Genomic DNA, 17,846 nt, shown 5'->3' on the forward strand with positions numbered 1-17,846 from the left:
GATTTATTGGTTTAATGCACCCGTGTGAGGCAGAGGCAGAGACAGAGGCAGAGGTCAGAGGGCAGCATGCAGCAGGCAGCGGGCACCTTGCCACCCGCATAAACATGGCGCAACAAACCGCAGCTGGATCGCATAGCTGCTGTTGGTGGCCATATCACCGAGACACCAACTGGCAACAATGGGAGCAACATTTGCCAGCCGCGAGGCGAACCTTTTGCTGCCCATAGCCATTTCTTAGCTTGGCAGCTAATTTATGTGCGCACGCCGCAAAGAAAATGCTGGCAAAAGGATACGTACTGCTAGTCCGTGGAGTAGAGAACAAGCAGCAAGGAGGCAGGAGCCAGGAGCCAGGAGCCAGCAGACGGAGGACGGCAGACAGGAGTTAGAAGCCAGCAGTCAGAAACCACTCGCCATTTTCATAGTGAGAATTATGCGAAATGTGGGAGAAGGAGGTGGTGGGACGCTTTCGTAAGGCGGCATCGCGCAAATGTCAGCGTGTATAAAAATTCGCATTTTAATATTTGCCAGTTAGCTGCGCAGCGTTGGCAGCTGATTTGCCAAAGAGCAACTCCACCCTATACTACACTGAAAAAAATATCAACTTTTAAAATCAAGAAAATTCATCTTAAATGTTTTTATTAATCTAAAATCTCTTAAAATCTTAATATGAGAATAAAATCTTAAATTGTTGGGAAAGTATAAATATGTACTATTTCATATGAAACTAATGGTGACCCCTTGACACTCTGTTTAGAGAAACTGCTATAACATTAACATTACTAATGGCCTATTTTAACGACAGCACATTTGACTCATTTGACGCCATTTTCATCATTTGGCCCGAATGTGGACTTCATTTCAGTACAAAATCCGAATGATCATTTAGGCACATTCATAATGAATGTGAAGATTTTTTGCCATTCGCCTCGGCGAATTTATGTATTTTTTTTATCGAACACGCGATGTTTATCGATAAGCTCGTGAAAAAAATGCAATTATCACTTTAACCAGCTGTTTTGTTCAATGAGTAAAATTTGCGCGAATTATAATTGCAAAATAGAAATTAAAATGTTACTTTTTCAGCTTTTATAATTTTTGCACAGAAATGGAACTGCTGATTTATATCGGGTGAATAGAAATTGTTTTAACAGTTTCACATTTGGTCGTGGAAATCCAAAAATCTGACACATTCAAATGTGAGCAAATGTGGCAAATGTGAGTGGCCGTGGAAATAGCCTATAAAACAGGATAGAATGTATATAAATTCAAAATGAAATGAACAAAAAAAAAATTATAAATATAAGAATTATTTTTTTTATTTTTTGATTTTAATTTTAAGAACATTTATTCTTATTTGAAATGTTCTTAAAACCAAATTGTGTTCTCTTAATTTAAGAGTTTTATGATCTCGACGCATTTTTTAGACCAATATTATTAGTTCTGAGACTAAAATTTTTATTTTAGAACATTTTTTTATGAGTGTACATAGCTCGAGCTGAAGGTCTTCGGGGTGGTCTCTTACACTCTGTCCCCCCGGTTATTTGCCAGCCATTTTATCTGTGCCCAACAGCTGGCGTTTGTTTGCGGTGCCGACGACATCGCGTGTTGACTTTTTGCGTCTGAGCCACCTTTCAACTGCAACTAATTTATTTTATTTGCAAGCCGGCGTTCTAGGTGAATATGATTCAAAACAAGCATTATATAATGTATTGCATGGTGCACAAAGGTGCACGCCGCTGCCTGCTGCACTTGATATTAAGTGCTGTGATCTCCAATGTTGTGGGCTGCCTAGGTGCGATTCTGCATCATCATCATGGACACGCTGTAAATGAGTTTTGTAATCTGCAAACAAATTGCATTATTCGTTGTGCCAGTGGCAGCCAAACAGAGCCAAACAGAGCCCCACCTGGAGAGCCGTTCGCACACTCAATGGCAACATGCCGAGCATCATGATGGTTTGCGAATTCTGAGCCTCCTTCAGCATCATCCGGAACATGTTGCGTTGCGAGCCGTTCAGTTCGTGCCAACTAATGCTGCAGATGCTTTCATAAACCTGGTCATACTGTCGTGGAGTAGACAGGAAGGAAATCGAATTAGTTTTTGGCTGTCGCATAGTTTGAGGCGCAGAACTAACAGCGTATTCAATTTTAGTGCCCACAACGCAGTAGACCAACATTTTGTAGCCACTGACCACAAAATAGATGACCGATATTAAATGGAATTCGCTGATGCTCACGCAAAAGGTGCACAGCATTGAGATGGCTGAGGACATCACCTGGCCGGCGATCAGGATGTGATATATATGGTCCACATTGTGACAGTATCTATGCAAAGTAGTTATTAATGCATTTTTATTTAAGTACACTGAAAAAAAAGAGCAGCTTCTAAAATCAAGAACATTCATCTTACATATTTTGTTTTTAAAATAAGATTATTCTAAGACCAAATTACTAAAACTAAGATAATTAATCTAAAAAATCTTAAAATCTTAATAAAAGAATAGAAATCTTAAATATTTAGGAAAGTATATAAAAATCTAAAATATTTAGGAAAGTATAAATAAATCTAAAAAATCTTAAAATCTTAATATAAGAATAAAAATCTTAATATTTAGGAAAGTATAAATAAATAAAATGGTAACACCGTGGTTAGAGAGTCCGCTTCAGTTGTGAAGCCGTAAGCCGTAAGCGGCGGTTCGAATCCCATTCGTAAAAATGTCAAAGACCATTTAAAAAAATTATTAAAAAAGAATAAAATGTAAATAAATCAATATTTAAAAATAAAAAAAATTATGAATATAAAAAATAATTTTTATTTATTTTATTTTTTGATTTTAATTTTTAGAACATTTATTCTTAAAATAAGAACTTAGTCTTATTTAAAATGTTCTTAAAATCAAGATGGGTTCTCTTAATTTTAGAATTTTATGTTCCCGACGCATTTTTTAGACCAAAAATCTTAGTTCTGTGACCAAAATCTTGATTTTAGAGCATTTTCTTTATCAGTGTATGGACTGATGGACTTACTCAGTCAACCACTGATGCCACTTGATTGATTCCAAGAGTCGCATTTGTGGTTCGCCGTATCCGTCTCCGTCTCCGTCAATTGTTGCACCTACCACGGCCGTGCGTCGTTTTTCTACCTTTTGGTCAAGTGCTGCGTTTAACTCGTCGGCTTTTACCTGTAAGATGTCGGAATAAGTGAGAATCTGCATCAGAGCGAGGCAGCCCATCAAATCGCCCGCATAAAACCCGACGCCAGCGATGAACATCGACACCAAGTGTGATAGATATGTGAAGGCGTAACCGTAGTTGTTGTCCAGGGGCACACCTGGCAGCTCGTACTGTACGATTGTGACGCGAGTGCCATTGTAGATGAGCAAGATTAAAGGCACAAGGCACATGACCAGGTAGGAGACAATGTAACCAAAGCGAATCATTTTCAATATATCAAGCAGTCGATCAATGCCCAAATTGAGAGCCTTACAATAAGCCGCATTCCGTTGCTCGTAGTTCTCAAACAGTTGCCGAGTGTTGATCATCAGACGCCTTATTTCCGGTTGCCTTAATACGATGGTAACGATCTCAGTGGACCCATTCAACATGCCCCCCATCATAATGCTGGCCTTTAAGCACTCGGTCCAACTGATCTCCGCCTGCCTGATCATCCAGTGGACACTGAAAATGCCGTAGCACGTAACGGCAATGACTGTGATCCAGGTGCGATAGTTGAATTTCAAGCGAGAATTTAAAATATCAAATCCAATGAGTTTCATGCAATAGTTCATGTTCTTCGTTAGCTTCTGATATCGCTGAGATGGCTTCATGTTGACTATTTTCTCTGTACTCCTATCTGAGGACTTTGCTGAAAGGACTTTTATATGCCGCCGAGTAAAGCATGTGCTAATTATTGTTGTTGTTGTTGTTGTCTTGCCAATGATAATTGCATGAAAGTGTAATTAATGCTGAAATTAATGCGAAACGAGTACTTTGCAGCTGTCTTTTGTCCCATGGCCAAAGGACAATATACATTGTGCATGCAAGGTCGAGCCAGAAAATCAATGGACCAATTGGATTCAGTTGTCGACCATGGATTCCTTACATATGCCAATAATCTACGTATAAATGCTGTAATTGCTTAATTTGCACTTAAGACCTATTATTGATATTTTATTATAATTACTTTATTTACTTCACAAAGTTGAAGTTGACAAACTTATGTTGTCTGTCAATATTCTCTTGTATATTCAAGTAAGCTAGTGTATATGGGATTTGTAATTAAACAAGACTAAAAAAAACATGCAAATAATAATAAATTACCTTTAGAATGGCAAAGTCGTTGATCACTTCACTCCCAGCTATTGTTCCTACTGTTGATTTTATTAAAACAACACAAGCAATAACGATGCACTTAATTACATCTGCATTATTATAACGTTAAAATAGTTATTATTACATTAACCAAGCGCCGACGCATCGCATTTATATAAAATGCGCATTAAAATATGGCTTGAATGCAGTTATTATGGCCAGAAACAAAATGCTGTAAGAATTGTAAGGAAGTGAGAAAGTGGCATTTCAAAAATAAATTAAAATTTTATGTCCATGTGCGATAAATTTTATGTTTTGCCCAGAAGAAACGAGAAAACTTTTTGAACAGTGACCACAATTAATGCATGTTTTATAGAGATGATCACATTTATTACTTATGCCAACAGTAATTACTTGCTTCGAGTTTATTCGAGCTAAAAACCAATATCAGACTGAATACAATGCTCTTAGAGAGCATACAAAATTTGTAATTTTCGTTTTACTATATTACGATGACACATGTGACATTACATTAAGTTAAATGCTTTTATCAATTCATAAAAATGTAGCTGATATTATGTTGAATACATATTACGTATACGCATCGTTGTCACACGTTGAATGCGCTTTGTTATTTAGTGAAACCCTTCGGCCATTATTCGTTCCACACACACACACACATCACTATATTTCTACGGCACTTCATTGTGCTCTCATCATTATTAATTTCCAAGCTATAAATTTCACTTTGCCACATTCCTAAAGGCCAATTTCTAACACAGAGTGCTGGGTTCTGTCTTGTCTTGGCTTCGGTTCGACTCACTCACCTTTTTCCACGCTCCAATGGGTTTGGTGGGGAGTGGGGGGGAGGGAGTTTATTCTATTTTGTCAGTGATGTTTTGTTATTCTGACCGATAGTACTCCTTCTTTCAGTCTTCGCTTAGACGCTATGCTGCATCTTTTGTTTATGCCGCACAATGGTGTTGCCGCAGGTTTTTAGTGCCTGCCATTGTGTTGTGTCTCTCTCTCTCTTCTGCTCGAGCCCATAAAATGCAATGGAATTTCATATAGCACCATTGTATATGTAAGCACTTAGGTTCATGTGTGTGTGTGTGTGTGTATCGCAGCTGGGTTAATGCTTTGTATAATATGCTTAAACATTTTTCGTTGCGGCACGTAAAAAATGCAAGCCAAACTTTGCAGCAACACACACAGACACACACACACACACAGACATACTCAAATGAATGTACAACTGTGTGTGTGTGTGTATATAATATGCATATATGTGCTCGTCTTTGAGTATATTCTTGCAAGTGTGTGTTTATTAATATCAATAAAGTGTATGTCACTGCATTTGATGTTTAATCAATTGAAAATTCAAGTGTGTCTATGTGTATGTCTGTGTGTATATACATATATGCATGTACTTACAACGCAAATCGAGTCAATTGTTTGGCCTTAGACCTGAGCTCACCTCCTGCTGATCCTTGAGCTGCTTGACTTCCGCATCTGGCGACTGTTTGCCCAGCACAAACTGCCGCCTAGTGCGGCAATCTTCAAGGTGCTTAGGATAAAACATTATCCGGATTCCAATGTGCGTATGCGGCTTTGACTTTGTCGGCACACCTACAGCTACAACTACAACTACAACTACAGCTACACCTACACATGCAGATAGATGCTTGACTCACTTTAATGGAAATCTATCGTTCAGCTTGACTTCGTCCTTTTGCATAGGCGTTGGCTGCTTTTGTGACTTGTTGAAGCGTTTGCCATGAAAGAGGAATAAAAATGACAATATTGACGCTGCAACGCAGGCCAACAACACATGCACACGCACGACTACACACACACACACACACACACACACATGCAAAGCAACAGAGTGAGAGAGAGTGGGAGTGAGATGGAATAGAAAGGAAGGAAGTCTGCTGATGCGAGCAGCTCTTTGCCACATGACGTTATTGTAAGGCGCTTTCAATGCGTGGTGTGTGTGTGTGTGTGTGTGTGCACTGATAAAAAAAATGTTCTAAAATCAAGATTTTGGTCTCAGAACTAAGATTTTTGGTCTAAAAAATGCGTCGAGAACATCAAATTCTTGAATTAAGAGAACACATCTTGATTTTAAGAACATTTTAAATAAGACCAAGTTCTTATTTTAAGAATAAATGTTCTTAAAATTAAAATCAAAAAATAAAATAAATTAAAAATTATTTTTTATATTTATATATTTTTTATCTTTAAATTTTGATTTATTTATATCTTATTCTGTTTCAGTAATTTTATAAATGTTATTTTAATTTGTTACGAGGGGGATTCGAACCGCCACCTACTGCTTCACAACTGAAGCGGCCTCTCTAACCAGAGCGCCACGAGTCCACCATTTGCTTGATACGAAATAGTACCTATTTATACTTTCCCAACAATTTAAGATTTTTATTCTTATATTAAGATTTTAATATTTTTTAGATTAATAATCTTAGTTTTAGTAATTTTGTCTTAAAATAATCTTATTTTAAGAACAAAATATTTAAGATGAATATTCTTGATTTTAGAACTTGGTCTTTTTTTTCAGTGTGTGTGTGTGAGTGTTTTTGTTGTTAGCATTGTATTGAAACTTCCTTTAATGGTTTCCGGTTATCATTTTTGGCGTTACCCGCTTTGCAGCAACTCTCTCTCTCTCTCGCTCTCTATCTGACTCTATGGCGCTGTCTCTTTCGCTTTGTGCTGCGTGTCAATAAAGATTAAGCGCATTGTTCTTTGCTGATTCCTTTCGTCATGCAAAGAAATTAATATTCGCAATCCATTATGTTTCTAATAACAATCCATATGCACACACACACGCACACACACACACGCACACACACACGCACACACATACAGCACAGCCTGCAAAAATAATTCAAACAAAAGGGCAATTTTTAATAACCTTAATGGGCAGCTTTAAGCCTTAAAGTCGCTGCTAGCTGGTGCTTTTGAAGCTTAACCACAGTCCAACTGACCCTCTTTTTAATACTTTATCAACATTCACACTCACATTCATACCTAACCCACCCAACCACCCACTCACATATACGTAATCAATCAATTTAACGCTTTAAGCTTTTGACAAATATTCGCAGGCAGCAAAGGCAACTGCCGCACAATCTTTTAAAGAGTCGCTATCTCTCTGTCTCTCTCTCTCTCTCTGTCTCTGTTTGTCTCTCTCTTTCTTACACACTGATACACTGATAAAAAAAATGTTCTAAAATCAAGATTTTGGTCTCAGAACTAAGATTTTTGGTCTAAAAAATGCGTCGAGAACATCAAATTCTTGAATTAAGAGAACACATCTTGATTTTAAGAACATTTTAAATAAGACCAAGTTCTTATTTTAAGAATAAATGTTCTTAAAATTAAAATCAAAAAATAAAATAAATGAAAATTATTTTTTATATTTATATTTTATTTATTTTTAAATTTTGATTTATTTATATTTTATTCTGTTTAAGAAATTTTATAAATGTTATTTTAATTTGTTACGAGTGGGATTCGAACCGCCGCCTACTGCTTCACAACTTTAGCGGCCTCTCTAACCAGAGCGCCACGCGCCATCATTTCATACGAAATAGTACCTATTTATACTTTCCTAACAATTTAAGATTTTTATTCCTATATTAAGATTTTAAGATTTTTAAAATTAATAATCTTAGTTTTAGTAATTTGGTCTTAAAATAATCTTATTTTAAGAACAAAATATTTAAGATGAATGTTCTTGATTTTAGAAGTTGGTCTTTTTTTTCAGTGTACATACATCCAATCCTATGTTCAATGATACATGATTCCCCCTTCCCGACTGCCCGTCGTCGGCTAATGATGACAAATTTTTTATGGGCGTTATGAGCAACATTGCGCTGCGCTGCTCCAAAGTGCACGGGCTGGCACATGGGATCATTGAGAGTCCTGCCATTGTCACAGTGCCATTCTCCCTTCCATTCTCAGGCAATACCATTCCATTCTGCCCGTGGGCTCTTTATTAATTTGACAGCATCAACAGGGGCTGCCCAACTCGACTCTCCACTCGCATCGACTCGACTCGACTGGACTCGACTCTGCACGCTAATGATTGAAATGAACTCCATGTCATGTCTGGTCTTAGGCAAAAGCCAGCGTCCAACGAGTAACGCCTTCCTTTCATCCAACAGCTTGATTGATGGTTATCACTCACTGGATTCACTGCTCCTACTCCTCCCCCTCCTCCTCCTCCTCCTTCTCCCTTCTGCAGCAGTTAACGTCGCCCTCAGATTAAATGCTGTAGGTGTGTCATAACTTTTTGTTCCTTTGCCTCTGTCGCTGTCGCTTTCTCTGCCTCTTCCTGTCATTTATTGTATTGCTCTTTTGTTGCGCTTGAATTGCCTGTCCAACTGTCCTCTTGTCAGCTCCTGGTCTCCCAGTGGCCGCTAAGTATAGAAAGTAAAAATCAAATCCAAAAATAGCTATGACAATCATTACACATCGGTCATGTTTAAAAGCAAATAAGGCCAATTAAAAAATGCAAATACGGCTAAATAAGACAGGCGTGTATGATGAATGATTTTTAAGTGCTACACTCTAAGATATCCTTGACCTTTCGAATGACTCAACTTTTCACAGTCATTCTCAAACATCTTTGAATGCACAAATCAGAGGAACATCAATTTTAATGTAAAGTATGGTCTAAGATATATTTAAATCAAGGCTGTAAGCCTCCAAAATTTGGTTAAAGTTTCGGTTCGGCGGTTCAAACCATAGAGCAAGACATCGGTTCGGTTCGCGATTTGGTTTGTTGTTATTTGATTCAATTTCATACAAATTATATTTATAATGTTATACAATTTTCTCTACATTTTAAATTAATAAATTTTTTTTTCCAAATGGAAATCAAATTTTGTTTGTATTTCAAATTTATTTGAAGATTTAAATATGCCTTTTTTTAATCCAAAGTCTCAAATAATTGCATAATATTAGAAAGCCATAAAATTTATGTAATAATTTTTTTTTGAACCGAACCTTTTATTTTAGAAAGCGGCTCGTGTTTAAGATCCAGTTCAGGCTGCTTAAAAACCCGAACCAAACCGGTTTTACGAGGTTCTGTTCAGAACCGGTTTGCAGCCTTGGTTTAAATAAAAAGCATACTCTCATCAACTGTCAAACAATTATTATGTTTCAGCTATTATTATATTTATATTATTTTGCTTTCAGTCAAGTATTTGCTCCAAGCACATTCCATTGAACAGTCTGCGGAAATGGCATCGTTTAGCTGCCTCCGTCTATCAGTTAGCAGCTTTGTGGCCAGCTCGCTTGTGCGTGTGTGTGTGTGTGTGTGTGTGTGTGTGTGTGTGTGTAATGAGCGCCAAGATATTTTTAAATCCCAGACCATGCTGGGCCGCGACTCACCTGCTCACCCCCAGCCAAACTGGCCGACATCTCACGACCCATTTGTCGGGGGCGTTGTGAAAATTCCCACTCACTAAAAAGTCAAAATCTCAAACAATTGTAGGCCACAAACGATGCCTGCGGCTAAAACAACAACAAAGTCTTGTAATCTTTATGAAAAGAGTAAAAGTACCGCACAAAACGAGCAGAAAGAGTGAGAGAGAGAGGGAGAGTGCGCTCAATTCCAATGCGAGTCAAGCTCAAGGGAAATTTACTCTTTTACTTAAGGGGAATTTCTGCTGAATGGAAGCGAGTATAAGAGTTCTTTGGAAAACACAAGGGAACTAACTGTGGGACATTTCGCTAGAGGGAATTGTAATTTGAAAACGATTTAACGGAAGAGGCGTTAATTTGGCAACAGCTTTGCACTTGTTGCCAATTCATAAATACAGATGACAATGATGACAATGCATCAAAGTAATTCGCTGACTTAAAGTCTGCATATCAGTAGTGAATATTTAATTAAAATGATTTTTATTATTTTCTTTTTATAACGGCTAACGAGTAGACGGTAATGGGCAATGGACGCCAAACGGAAGCGGAAAAATGAGATTTATGATGTGCACAATGGGCAGAAGTGAGTGAATTGTGGAGATGTGGGACAGTTACAGGTGCTGACGCCGGTACAGGTCGGTAGGGGTCGGTAGGGGTCGGTAGAGGTCGGATGGGTGGGGGGAGAGTTCTGGTGTTTATATACAAATGTGTATAAATAAAAGTATCTGTGTGCATGCCATAAATGCTATATGAATTATTAAAATAAAAGTAAAACGGAAACATAACAAAGGTTCAGCAACATTTATGACAGGAAAACGCGAAACGCGTAGCCCAAAATACAACAACAACAACAACAACACTGCCACAAAGAGATTGCCGTGGCACGCATCTAAAACGAGATATGCCACGCCGGAAATAAGCGCCGTATATACATAGTAGCCAAAATGTTCACACACATATAGACACATAAGCACATACACACACACACACACACATATAGTGTTTACACACTGCCAATTTAAGATCCCCTATAAGTAGGCTTCATTTAGCAAGCAAACGAGAGGCAAAGCAGAACCAAAAACAAAAAAAAAACAATACAAAAAACACATTTTTGAGACTGGCTGACTATGAGATACCCAGCAGCATAAACTGCTCACTTCTTCTTCCTTTATCCTATACTTTTTGAGTAATTCCTGATCTAAATTTGATTTCTATTTTTATCTTTTATTTTTCGGCCTATTTATTTCTAAATAACTTTTTACTCATTTTTTATTTATGTATATAATTTATTTATAGTTTAAACTGTTTAGTTTTCAATAGATAATTGTTTACTAATAGAGTTTCAATGTATATTTTGATCTGTTCAGCTTTTAATTTACGTTTGCAAATAATTTTCTTTGTTTAACTTAAAATCGGAGTTTCTAATTTAATTTTTAACTTAAAATCTTTTATTTATTTATTTATTGCTGTGCATTATTTTCCCTTCTTATTTTACATTCATTAAAGGTATATATAATCCCACAAAAAAAACCTCTACACGAGGTAAAAGTCTAGTGACGAAAGCAATTTCTAGCCCCAAAATTTCTGATATCCAATTTTGTGACGAACAAAATTAAGTTTAATCTAAAAATTTTAAATAAAAATATAAATTAATAAAAAAAAGGCGAAAATTGGCATTCGGCACTGCGCAAAAAGTAATTTTTATGTACAAAAAAGCTCACCTATTTTGCTCAGTGCACAATGCCAATTTTCACTTTATTTTATTAATTTATATTTTTGTTGAAAATTTTTAGATTAAACTTAATTTTGTTCGTCACAAAATTGGATATCAGAAATTTTGGTTTTACATTCATTTAAGCTATATATAATATCAATTTTTACAGAGTTTAGAATTTTTTTTACAACCGATATATTTATTTTACTTATTAATTTCTTTTTATAATGTTGATAACGTTTATTATAAAAAATTTTGTTTTTCACAATTTTACATATATTTTTGCGACTGCTTTAAGTCGAGGTTAAATAAAATAAAATATGTTTATAATAAAAAAAACATTTTTTAGCAAGTTTTGGTATCTTCCATGGTTTTTTTACTTCTCTACAGGGCATATTAAATTGGCAGGCTGTACAGGCCGACTAAATACGCCAGGTTGCTTCCTGCTGTTCCTGTAGTTGTAGTTGCTGTTGTTGTTGTTGTTGTTGTTATTGCTGCCAAAGTTAAATACAAATATGCATGTAAACAGGCAACTACTTAAGCAGCTTGCCCCGCCCATATTATGACCCCACCCTTGAAATCCCCACCCCCTTCGATGTCTGCCTGTTCTGGCAGTGTATTAATGTTCATTGAAGCGATCAAAATCAAGTCGACTAAGGCTAATGCCACGCACATTTTTTGCTCGATCCTGTGAACTTTTGCTTGTTATTTGCAATTTGCTTTCACAACAACAACAGCAACAACAACAAGTACAATCGAGAATAGCAGCAGATTCTGATTTTATACTACTCTGTATGTGTGTGCAGGCAGTTTTGTTTGTTTTTCCCCATCCTCTTTCGATTTTTTAAGGTCGTTTACAGCAAACATTTCGTCGAAGGCAGTGAGAGATTGAGGGAATTTGAGGATTGGGCAAATGTCTGTTATTATTATGGGGCATGTTGTTAACTACCCATACGCAAAGCTCACATTTTGTTCTTGTTGTTGTGGTGCAGGTTTTAGCATAAAACGGATTTGGGAAATCGCTCGGAAGAAATATAATCAAAATTGTTTTCAAATGACTTACAATTGCTTGGCGAGTGTGTGTGTGTGTGTGTGTGTGTGTGCTCGTCCAGAAACAGGCGTAATTATGCTCTTTGGGGTGTTAACTGTCAGCCAATCGGCATCCGTTGGCTGCACCCGTAATTTAAGCCACGCTATTGCCGTTGACAACTAGAAAAATTGCCTTTTTATGGCCATTGCTTGTTGGTGGCGATCCTGGCGGATATAACGGGTCCAACTCCGCCCTATTGGAATGTGTCCACTCCGCTCAACAACTGGAGCTTATATACTATTTTTGGTATGCGTTGAGTTAATAGCAAAGCGTGGAAATACCAAGCGACTTTTGTTATTTCGCAGACCAGGGCCAAAAGGGAGGGAGGAAGTCGCAACTCCATTGGCAATTACTTTTAGTGCCATTGTTTGTCCTGTGCTTCGCTTTGCACACTTTCTAGATCTAATATACGATATTAACTATTGGCCTCGAATCATCATGGAGAGCACCGATAAATATAGAAGCCACTACAGTCAGAGACTTAAGTCTTTTACCTATATATGGAGTACTGAAAATCAAGGCTGCGAACCGGTTCTGAAAATAAAAGGTTCGGTTAAAAAAAAAAAATTTTACATACATTATATGGGTTTCTAATATTACGCAATTATTTGAGACTTTGGATAAAAAAAAATCATATTAAAATCTTCTTAATTATAATCAAAATTTGATTTCTTTAGAAAAAAAAAATTGTGTGGTCCCGTGGCTCAAATGTCGCCGACCTATCACATAACTAACACTCCAGTTTGAAAAATAACTGGGTTCGAACCCTGCCATGTTAAAAAATCTGTAACTTACCTGTTCTGTAAATTCTTGAATTTGCACTGAAAATGCTTTTAGAAGCATGTAGCTTGCTCAAAATATAAATAGAATGTATCAAAAATGAAATATAAAAATTTTATTAGTTCAAAATGTATAACAATACAAATATATTTATTTGTATGAAATTAAACCAAGGTTCGAACCTTGAGCCTTGAGTTCAGAGGGTATATAAACCAGTTCGCTAACCGAACCGATGCTTGCTTTATGGTTCGAACCGCCAAGCCGAACCTTCAGCAAAGATTTGAAGCTTTGTTTAAATAATTATTTATTTTTTTCTTTGCGCTCGTAATTATTTGCATACTTGTTATTGCAAACAGACAAGTTTTATTCAATATTTGATTCAATTGCATATCAAGAGTTCCTTTATTGATTCAATCGAACGAACGAACGTTTCTTTACTGTTTCCTTCTTGAATACTCCTCTCTCCATCTCTTATTCGAGCCATGTCATTTTCAATATTTTATGACGGCTGCCATTGAACTCTCTATAAAGAGCACATAAATTTGCCAAATGTAGCCAATGTATTGGCCAAAAAGTGCCGCGAAACTGGACAACGCCGTTCGTTTCTTGAGATGCCGTTCAGCAATGCAGCAAAATGTTGTAGAGAATTGCTGCCGTACTCGTTGCCACTGCTCGACTGTCCTCGTTCTTGGCATAAAGGGCAGCGGAGACAAAAAAAAAAACTACGTACACATCATCATTGTCAATTGCCCGGATGTGGGCCAGTTTCAGTTGCAGGGAAACTGGGAGCTGGGAACTGGAATCGGGAATGGAAAAGGGAGCAAGCGAGCAATCGCTGCTGCTGTATTCATTGTTGCCACGTAATTGCATTTCGCTATCGCAGATATTTATAGCTACACTCGGTCAAGAGCAGCTCCAGCCAATGGCCAATAGCTGGCAGCCAGTTGCCAGTTGCCAGTTGCTCCGAGAGTGGCCATACTTGGCAGCAACAGATTTTTTTGTTCACAGCAAATGCGGTCAACCGCAAAAGCGCAGCAGCATCAGCAGTAGAAGCGGGAACAGGAGCAGGAACAGAAACAGGAGCTGGAGCAGGAGCACCGCCAAAGTCGTTACAAGGATAAGGGATAAGGGCGTTAGAGCGCATTGCTACTCGAATCATCTGTTGTTGTTATTTTTGCTGCTGCTGCTGCTGCTTCTGGTGTTGGGCATTAGTCCTGGCCAGGCAAATAAAAATAAGCAATGACTGGCCACGCTTTGTCATTGCTGTTGTTGCCGGACTTTTTTTTTTTCTTTCTTGTGATCATCATGGAACACATTGAACAGCAGCGAGTACTGAGTACTGAGTACTGTACATTGTCATTGCATTTCGCAGACAGGAGCCATACAAGTTGAATACAACTATTTTTTTGTGCTGCTCTTGCCACTTATGTATACCAAAGGCACTTGCCAATTGCAGCGCATTAGTGGCCTCCTTTAACAATGGCCGGCAGAGGCCAATTTTTATTGAAAGAGGCGTCATCATTCTCGAGAAGCCCGATTGAATGACGGCATGTGCTCTGGATTGTTGCCTGTTGTGCCAGTGATAAGCCAAGTCTCAGCTTTAATCCCGCAAAAAATTGAATGCAGTTAACTCAACGCTACGACTACATATCAGAGGAGCAAACCGTAGGAATTATCTGTTTCGGTACACTCCAAAACAACTATAACAAGTTAATTTTTCAAAAAATTTTAAAATGTTAGTGTTTTTTTTTATATTGATAAAGAAATATACAATTGATTAACAGCTAAAATTTGAGTTTTAACACCTATAAAGTATAAGACACCATTAATTTTTTTGTAATAAATCATGTGAAATTGAACAAAAATTTGCACTTGTAAAGTGGCTAAATCCGAAGTCTGGCCAACTTCAAACTGTCATAACTTGATCAAAACTAAACCGATTGTCAAATTGAATGTCATTTTGATCATGATTTGGCCTCTTAATACATTCTGCATTTAAATTTTATTAAATTCTTAAAAAAAAATATTTTCCTCTAGATTCTACTAGATATTGATTTCGATGCTAAGGGTCCCCCCTTTGAAATTTCGAAAATTCCAAATTTTAAATCTCAAGTTTTCACTTTTAATCAACTCCTTATATCGAAATTAGTATAAAACAACACTTTAAACTTGATTTTGAGACCTTTCATTTTCTTGTAAAAAATCATGTGAAATTGAACAAAAATTTGGACTTGTAAACTGGCTAAATCCGCAGTCTGATCAACTTCAAACTGTCATAACTTGATCAAAACTGAACCGATTTTCAAGTGGAATGTCATTTTGATCATGATTTGGCATTTTAATTCATTCTGCATTTAAATTTTATTAAGTTCTTAAAAAAAAATGTTTTCCCCTAGATTCTACTAGGTATTGATTTCGATGCTAAGGGTCCCCCCTTTGAAATTTCGAAAATTTAAAATTTTAAATCTCAAGTTTTCACTTTTAATCAACTCCTTATATCGTAATTAGTATAAAACAACACTTTAAACTTGATTCTGAAACCTTTCATTTTTTTGTAAAAAATCATGTGAAATTGAACAAAAATTTTGACTTGTATAGTGGCTAAATCCGCAGTCTGACCAACTTCAAACTGTCATAACTTGATCAAAACTGAACCGATTTTCAAGCGAAATGTCATTTTAGTCTTGATTTGGCCTCTTAATACATTCTGCATTTAAATATTTTAAAATTCGTCAAAAAATTTATTTTTGTTTTCGGTTTGATTCCCTGAATGAAACTATTTGTTTCGGTTAAAGTCTTTGGTACCGTTTTCAGTATTATTGCCTGGTACATATGTTTGTTTGAATAAATGATAATTGAATTAATAATTACATCATAAATAAAATATCAATTAAATTGAATAAATCTATTAAAGACATTGTTAAATGGTCCTAAAGTTTCTGTCCTTTCGATGCACATTCGACTGAAATGAAAATTTGACCTCTGCTGGCTGTTACAGTGTGCAATTGGTGTATAAATTTGGCACACAAACATTCAAACACACTCGTCCAAGCATGTAAATGTTATTGCAAGCATAATTTCCTTGGCTTCCGAGTGTGTGAGTGTGTGTGTGTGTATTGTACTTGTTGTTGTTGTTGCTGTTGTTGTTGCAGTTGCAGTTTTTGCACGTTACACGTTACACGAGCCATTTGCAGTGGAAACTACATGCGACTGCATTGCGGCAGTTGCTGTTGCCGCTTCGAGCAAAAGAGCTAGAGTCACGGTAATTGCTAGTACACCGTTGCTCTGTTTGCCAGCAGAGGCCAAGTTAGTTTTAGGTAAAAATTTCTAAAAATAACAATGAATAATTTACATTTGGCCAAGTGAAGCACTGTTACGAGTACGTGTATACTCGTACAGTAGCAGCTGGCAATGGGAAAAGTATGTGTCGCCTGTCAAAATAATAAATGCGAGTACGAGAGGGCAAAGGATATGTTGACCAAAGGCCGTTATTGCTCTTGGGTTTTCTTCTACTGCTGCTGCTACTGCTTCTGCTAGCTGATGTTGTTGTTGTTGTAGCTGTTGTTGTTGTAGCTGTTGTTGTAGCTGTTGTTGTAGCTGTTGTTGTAGCTGTTGTTGTAGCTGTTGTTGTAGCTGTTGTCATTAGCCGTTGTGCAAATAATTTACTTTACCACATTCACTTCGATAACTAACCATTGTGATGTTGCTCCTGCTGCTGTCTGGCTGCCATTATAGCCACTGTCACCCATACTGAACGGAGGATCGCACAAAGGACACCGCACACAGCACTCACTAATATCTGTGTGTGTGTCTATGTATGTGTGTGAGTTGGTTTGGAACTGCTTCTTACACTCCCTCTGCCATTCACTCCCGCTTGTTTCACTTATTGATTTCAATTAACATGCAACAGCATGTCTCTTTTGTGTATAAGTTTACACACACACAAACACACACACACACACAGATACACACACGCACAAGCGTAGATAGAGGCTGCATTGTTGTGGACTCGTGCTGCATGCAACATTTACTCGATGTCGTCGCTGTTGGCATCGTCTGCTGCTTTTCAATCTTTTCGTAGGCTAATGTTACACTTGTGCATCGTTACAATTTTGCAGTATCGAAAGGGTCTGTCTATATATAAATGGATGCCATATGCTGGATGCGAGAGGTCACTGCTGTTTCTCTTCTTTCAATAATTATCAATTTGTGTGTCTGTCTCTCTCTCTATCTCTGTCTCTGTCTGTGTATGTGTGCATAGATTTTGGTATACTTTGTTTATTTACTTGTTTTTTGGTTTCAGGCATTTTGCTGCTATTTGCTAGGCAAACAGTGCGTATGCGTACTGTGTTGTACAGTGTTAGGTTGTGTTGTGTTGTGTTGTGGTTGTTTGCTCTTACTGCTCAGTAAATTGTCCATTAAAGTTGGACTATAAATTGTGGGCCTAGCCTTTGACAAACTCGATACTAAGAGCCTTAAGCCGTACAGTTGCAGTATTCGA

The 17,846-nt window shown here is 37.1% G+C and overlaps 1 protein-coding gene across 1 annotated transcript; it reads right to left on the reverse strand.

Annotated features, from left to right (window-relative positions):
- Positions 1-1,788: 1,788 nt before the first annotated feature.
- On the reverse strand, positions 1,789-3,826 carry LOC117789502 (putative odorant receptor 83c). Its single transcript, XM_034628533.1, has 3 exons — positions 3,027-3,826; positions 1,907-2,324; positions 1,789-1,842 (listed from the first exon to the last, which is right to left on the reverse strand). The coding sequence occupies exons 1-3, from the start codon at positions 3,824-3,826 to the stop codon at positions 1,789-1,791; spliced, it is 1,272 nt and encodes a 423-aa protein (XP_034484424.1).
- Positions 3,827-17,846: the final 14,020 nt, after the last annotated feature.

Source organism: Drosophila innubila, assembly GCF_004354385.1.
Source record: "Drosophila innubila isolate TH190305 chromosome 3R unlocalized genomic scaffold, UK_Dinn_1.0 2_E_3R, whole genome shotgun sequence".
NCBI classification, from domain to species: Eukaryota; Metazoa; Arthropoda; class Insecta; order Diptera; family Drosophilidae; genus Drosophila; species Drosophila innubila.

Excerpts from the sequence above, each read along its gene's own strand:
- LOC117789502 (XM_034628533.1), bottom strand. The coding sequence starts at position 3,826 with ATGAAGCCATCTCAGCGATATCAGAAGCTAACGAAGAACATGAACTAT. Across the intron at positions 2,325-3,026 it reads TGGCATCAGTGGTTGACTGA|ATACTGTCACAATGTGGACC; the intron begins GTAAGTCCATCA and ends TACTTTGCATAG. Across the intron at positions 1,843-1,906 it reads GTGTGCGAACGGCTCTCCAG|ATTACAAAACTCATTTACAG; the intron begins GTGGGGCTCTGT and ends ATTTGTTTGCAG.